This window comes from Trachurus japonicus, chromosome 23 (genome assembly GCF_045865225.1).
Source record: "Trachurus japonicus isolate A0001 chromosome 23, Traja_1.0".
Taxonomy (NCBI): domain Eukaryota; kingdom Metazoa; phylum Chordata; class Actinopteri; order Carangiformes; family Carangidae; genus Trachurus; species Trachurus japonicus.
Genome location: NC_140929.1, coordinates 6,455,429 through 6,461,796, shown reverse-complemented (window position 1 = coordinate 6,461,796; position 6,368 = coordinate 6,455,429). Strand labels below are relative to the sequence as shown.

The following is a 6,368-nucleotide window of genomic DNA, read 5'->3' as shown; positions in this document are numbered from 1 at the left end:
AGTATATATTTCTTGTATTTGGGATGCTGGTAGTCATATGAACAGACCCTGCTGAAGTTTCAGGATCTGGCCCATTTATAATTAATTTTACATTTTGGAAAATTAAGTATGCTGAATCATCTTTTGGCAGTAACTGTTTGTTTTTTGGCAATTTACCATTAGATATAGTGACAATTAATCAATATATAACTTTGAAACTAAAGAAAACTTTTTTTAAAAGTGATGAGTCTCAGGAAAATTCACGATGAAAGAAATCTAAATCTCCTTTAATCTCAATCTAAATCTTATTCCTGTTGTAACAAAATATTCCCTTCAACATGTGCTACTTACTAAACAGACCAGGCATGACAAACCAAATAGACGAATACAGTTGTTGACAAGCATTGATAAACAAATCAGTGCGTTGACTGATGGTGACATTCACGTTATACAAGGTTGTCAGATGTGGTTAAAGTGGAAATCAGACAAATTAATTTGACTTTCGGTTTTCCAAGGACTAAAACTGTTTTGGAGACATGACATGAATTTCAAAACTCTTGAGTTATTTTACATCTTAACAGCCTGAGGAAGAAGAAAATCAGTTTGGACTGAAGATCTGGAACTAATCAGATTTCAGTCCAGATATTCAGTAATTTAATGGCATTTAAAAATAAGTTATTGGCCCTTCTAGCTTAAATTTTAAATATGGGGTCATTATCAACCGACCTACGTTTATGGATCTTTAAAAATCCAGAATCTTTATACGTATTTTAATGAGCTATAGAGAATATATATTACTTTTTAATTATATCTTGCCATAAATAAAAAAAACCGTCCAAGCACTGGAGTTGAGCAGTTGACTGATGAGAGTTTGTAGCTCTTCCAGCAACAGTCAAAGTGCTTTATATAAGCAATGGAAGGTATTAAGAGAAAATATAAAAGGGTCACAAGAGGATAAAATAGAATTAGAGATTTGAAATAGAAGAGTAAAGTATGAGTCTGGGATGATCTCTTTGTCACACAAAATATCAGATGGTTTTGATTGATCTATATTAAGAAAGATATGTTGATTTGATTTTGACTAACACGATCCCACCCCGGAGACATTTGATCATCTGCGCTGACAGACAGCGTAAGTGTTTAACCTGAACAAGCAGTGCGTCCACATTGCAGCTGTTTTGGAGATCATGAATCTTTCAGTTACAGTTTTCTTCGACCTCAGATTAATTTCATTCAGGCGGTGTTTTGCTCCTTTTCTCTGCTCCTGATCTTTGGCCCTGCATACAGACTGCTCTGCTCTGCTCTGCTCCTGCCAGAGTTCATTTACCTCTGAAGGCCACGACCTGCACCAACACCAGGTCCAAACATCTGCACTGAGCACACTACACTGAGTATATTAACTAAATACACCTGTAGTGTGCTGTAGCCTATGCATTGGACACAAAATGAAACTGAGAGTAGACTGACACCTAGCTGTCAGATGGGAACAGTGCTTTGAAAATATTCTGACATGTTTAAATTTAATCACCTTTCACCCCATTAAAAAAAAGAGAAAAATTACAACCATGTATATTTAGTACTCATAAACATAATGGCTATTTTTAAATATTTTATTTTGACACCAAACAAAAATAAAGATCAAATTTACGGTATTCTATTGTGTTCCTAAATGTGAAAAGGCCCTTTTTTTTAGTGTAATATGCAATTAATTCTATCACAGACCAAGGAAAGCAGCAACATTATGACATTACATTATTATGATATAATAATAGGCTACAATAAAAACAACTCATATAAATTGATATATAAAAGTATTATTTTGTTCATATTGAATAAATAAATGTAGTTTCATTTTTGAGGAGTCATGTGTAGATATGTATACACGAAACTGTATAAACTGTTCTAATGGAATAAAACTGTAAAAACGGAAAACAGAAAAACTGCAGTAAAGCATATTGGACTGCAGTTTTATCATCCGGGGCAGTAGGGGGCGGAAGTGAGCGTCAGTTGTTTTGGCGCAAACCGGAAGTGCTCATAACTGTCCAGCATTGAAAGTGAAATGTAGCAGTAACCGACGCTCGGAGACAAAGATAACAGATAAACACTGTTGTTTTCGCTTTATTTTTTAATAATTATCATCGGCTCCGTGAGTTTGCGTTTGACTTTGTGGCGTAAAAAAAGCGGACAAACGGTCAGAAAAGGTCGTACAGGAATGTGGCTAGCCAGTGTTAGCATAGCCTGTAGCTAACCAACGTTGTTTTCATGAATGCAGCCGAAATAAATTTGGTTTAGGTTGTTTGTTTGGAAATTCTGGATTAACTTTCTGCTGTAAATGGACGAGCACAAAGAGAATATTAATACCAAGAAGGACGTGAATGTAAAGATGTCTGCTACAAAGGAAGAAGAAGAAGAAAAGGTTGGTGTTGTTATGACATGCTAAAGTCTGCCTGTTATGAATGCAGTCAGTGTAACGTTAGATTTTGTCACCTAGTTATGGCTAATACAAAATATCAGGAGCACCAGGTCCAACTACAAAGCAAAATTTAGGTTATATAAAAGAAAATGTTAATAGGTTGAATTTAATACAGGTTTGTATTAGACTGCATTGATTTGCTGTAACGTTAGGTGCTCTGTATTAACTCCAGTCTAATAAATCAGAAAGTAGGTCAATGATGCCATTGAACATGTTTACAATTGTAGTACAATTATTATGATATAAATGCTGATATTTTGCCTCAAAAGTTTGCAAGAATTCTTAGTAGAAGAAAAAAAAGACATCACCATTATTAACATGCCAAAATCTACTAAAGTGAATCTACTCACATCTGATTAGCTGCACACCAAAGAGAAGAAATACTTACCGGTATGTCAACTTTTGGAGATATATTCACTGTTATTCACCTCATCAAATATCATTTAAATTATTTCAAAGAAAACATCATCTGAAAGTAACAGATTAGGTAGATGTAGATACTGGATAATAGGGCTGTATTGGACTGCATTAATTTGTCTGCACTAGCTCTAGTCTGCTAAATCAGAAAGTAGGTCAATGGTGCAATTAAACATTCAAGATTTGGGATTCAAGAATTTTATTTGGCCATTTTTTGCACAGACAAACTGGGGGCTACAATAGGAGGGTTTTTTTTGTTTTTTTTTCTTGAGTCGGTGTGTGATTATGCTGTCTGCTCGGTTGTGCCTGAGATTGTATGTTGATTGTTTGTTTGTGTCTGAGCAGAGAATGAGCAGGGTGGAAAGTGCATGTACACATATTAAGAATTGTAGTAAGAACTGCCAAAACCACCAAAATCTATTTAAGTGGATCATCTGCACGGAGCATAATGATAATGATGCTCTTCTGGTTGGACACATCTACCTAGACACAAAGGTTCCTAGGTTATATAGGCTGAATGGGCAATCACAGTCATTACAAAAACAATCACTATCATCATAATCTGCTCTTACAGAAGTACTTCTGTCAATTTTGGATATATCTTGTTATTTCTGCCTTGTTGTGTGGAATAGTTTAGTGACACCTATTTTGGAGTGTTCTCTTGCTTAACGCTGTATCATGTGCCTCCAGGAGAAGCCCTGCAGCAGGATATGCCCTGAAGAGGAACCTGCTCCTCAGGTGTCCCCGTCTCAGTCCAACAGCGACTTCAGCCATCCCGTTTACAAAGAGATCGCTTTGGCCAACGGGCACATCAACCGCATGACCAAGGATGAGCTGCGGATCAAGTTATCAGAGCTGAAGCTTGACACAAGGTCAGACCTTCAAGTTCAAATTATTGGCCTCTCTGTAGTTTGTGAGATTCACTTATATCTTCTAAATCCTTCTTTCCTCCTTGTGTTTGCAGAGGAGTGAAGGATGTGATGAAGAAGAGGTTGAAGAGCCACTATAAGAAGCAGAAGCTGATGCAGTCTGCGGCCGAGGGAGGACCCACTGACACCTACTACGACTACATCTGCGTGGTGGACTTTGAAGCGACGTGTGAGGAGGATAACCCATCTGACTTTTGTCATGAAATCATAGAGTTCCCTATGGTTCTCATCAACACGCACACTTTAGAAATTGTAAGTTGACCTTGTGAGGAAGGCAGGATTGCTTATTATTGATATGCAAAGTGAGTTTTGTAATCATGAATCTGTGTTTTACTTTATTTTGCAGGTGGACACCTTTCAGGAATATGTCAAACCTGAGCTGAACCCACAGCTGTCAGACTTCTGTGTGAAATTAACAGGCATAACACAGGTTGGTTTAAGCTTTTCTTCTTTGACATCACATGTTTTATGAAAAGAAGTCGTCTTGTTCATTAAGAAAATGTGTGTTTTGTTGACAGAAAATGGTTGACGAAGCAGACCCGTTCCCGACAGTCCTTCAGCGTGTGGTGGCTTGGCTTCAGGAGAGGGAGCTGGGAACAAAATATAAATATGCCATGCTGACTGATGGGTACGATGATTCACTTCAGCACTAATGCAGAATTTGGAACAAAACCTGTGTTTTTTAATCTAATCCTTTCAGTAAAAATCTGACCTGACATTTTTTGTTGTTTGTCGTCTCCAGGGCCTGGGATATGAGCAAGTTCCTCAACATCCAGTGTCGTATAAGCCACATAAGATATCCTCAGTTTGCAAAGAAGTGGATAAACATAAGGAAATCGTACGGGAACTTCTACAAGGTTTGACTTTTAGATGATTCAAACTAACTGGAAAAATGTCTTTAACAAAGATAAAATATTAATCACAGCAAACCAACTGTTTCCTCTCCGTCCTCCAGGTCCCGCGCACGCAGACCAAGCTGAGCACCATGCTGGAGAAGCTGGGCCTGAAGTACGAAGGCCGTCCTCACTCCGGCCTGGACGACTCGCGCAACATCGCCAGGATAGCTGTGCGCATGCTGCAGGACGGCTGCCAGCTGCGCGTCAACGAGCGCATGCACGGCGGCCAGCTGTTGTCGGTCCCCAGCTCGGCTCCTGTGGAAGGAGCTCCGCCGCCACACAACCCCCGTTACAGAGACTAGAGCGATGCTCGTCCTCGACTCTTTACCCCCATGAGTTGCAGATAAAAAAAAAAGAAAATCTAATGCACCTTACAGTCTTCGTGTAAAGTTGTACAGTATTATTTTGGAGCTCAGCGAGGGTGAATAGAGATAAAACTGTATTTTGATTTAAAGATTGTGCCGGTCTTTGACTTCATATGTGAGGGTTTCTCTCTGACCACATCTCTGTATATTTTTTACACCAGATGTCTGAAAGCAAAGATCATTCCAGTGTGTTGTTGGAGGATTTTTTCCTCCACGGCTTCAGTCCCGTCAGTCTGTTAACCCCGCCTCACCATGCCTTATCAAGCTGCTGAAAATCATCCACAAAATGATGATTAAAAAATTTTAATAGTCCCATTGTATTTTGTCTTTTCGGTTAGCTCTGGAGAATACAAATAGTTATAGATAGTTATATTTGAGACATTAAATTGAGAAAATATTGTTCACCTGCAGCTGCACAACAACAATTTTGATGTAAATGTTGGTCTTGTACCTGTGTGACCACTGTGCTACTGTTAAAAACACATGAGATCTACATCAGTGCTGCTACTGCTGTGTTGTCTGAGGTCCTACATAATAACAGAGCCATACACACATCACACTGCCACTAATCCAGAGTGAAGTGAAGCTGTGGAAACGGTCCCGTTGGACTCTCATTGTCTGTTTTGAGAAGTTAAGTCGTAAAAAAAACCCAGTGCAGGTGTTCATTTGACAAACTAACTGATGAACAGGTAAAGACACTGAAGTCTACCTGTGTGAGTTGAGTCTGTGTTGTAGGATCATGTCACTTTTTGTATGGAATTCATTTTTATTTCATGAAGCTTGATCTATTTTAACAGGGATAAATATTCTTATGAATGCAAAAAATAAAAAAAAATACAAATAAAATATGTTTCTCCTTGTACAGAGCTTGTCATCTTAACGTGTTTAATATAAAATCATGTGTTTTTGTCCTTGAAGTGCCTTTTAAATCGACAAGACGATTTGGAAACAAGACGAGTCAGTTTCCTGGGTTTCTGCATGACTCAACCCATTTAGGAGACGTGAGCACAGATTAAGGTCGATTGTTTTGCCCCATAGTCACCGAAGTAAATATTGGAGTCATTTTTCCACAAGCCACATATCTTTGGAACATTTTGACACGAAATTGGCAAATTTCGGATGAACAAATCAGGAGAAAATTAACTCTGGTACGGCCTGTCAAAACAACACACTCTCGCGAGATTTGGCACAGATCTCCAACCCAGGTAACGTCAACTAACGTTCGCGAACGCCCGCGCTAATGCTAATGACTGTTAGCTGTGTCAGAGAAGGGCTTTGGCTGTGTGTAAATAACCAAATAAAAGAAAAA

General features: G+C 38.5%; 1 protein-coding gene across 2 annotated transcripts; it reads left to right on the top strand.

The window, feature by feature from the left end:
- The first annotated feature begins 1,996 nt into the window (after window positions 1-1,996).
- eri1 (exoribonuclease 1) lies at window positions 1,997-5,371 on the top strand. Of its 2 annotated transcripts, none has more exons than XM_085769207.1 (7): window positions 1,997-2,395; window positions 3,560-3,741; window positions 3,834-4,050; window positions 4,145-4,228; window positions 4,317-4,426; window positions 4,541-4,655; window positions 4,754-5,371. In XM_085769207.1, exons 1-7 carry the CDS (start codon window positions 2,312-2,314, stop codon window positions 4,994-4,996), a joined length of 1,035 nt encoding a protein of 344 aa, XP_085625333.1. In that variant the 5' UTR covers window positions 1,997-2,311; the 3' UTR covers window positions 4,997-5,371. The 2 variants fall into 2 exon arrangements, with proteins under 2 accessions (XP_085625333.1, XP_085625334.1); XM_085769208.1 differs by having other exon boundaries at window positions 2,030-2,395; window positions 3,566-3,741.
- Window positions 5,372-6,368: the final 997 nt, after the last annotated feature.

What these genes read in the sequence shown, in the direction of transcription:
- eri1 (XM_085769207.1), top strand. Translation starts at nt 2,312, where the DNA reads ATGGACGAGCACAAAGAGAATATTAATACCAAGAAGGACGTGAATGTA. An exon ending in GAGCTGAAGCTTGACACAAG is followed by an intron (nt 3,742 to 3,833) that starts GTCAGACCTTCA and finishes TTGTGTTTGCAG; the next exon opens with AGGAGTGAAGGATGTGATGA. An exon ending in ACACGCACACTTTAGAAATT is followed by an intron (nt 4,051 to 4,144) that starts GTAAGTTGACCT and finishes TTTATTTTGCAG; the next exon opens with GTGGACACCTTTCAGGAATA.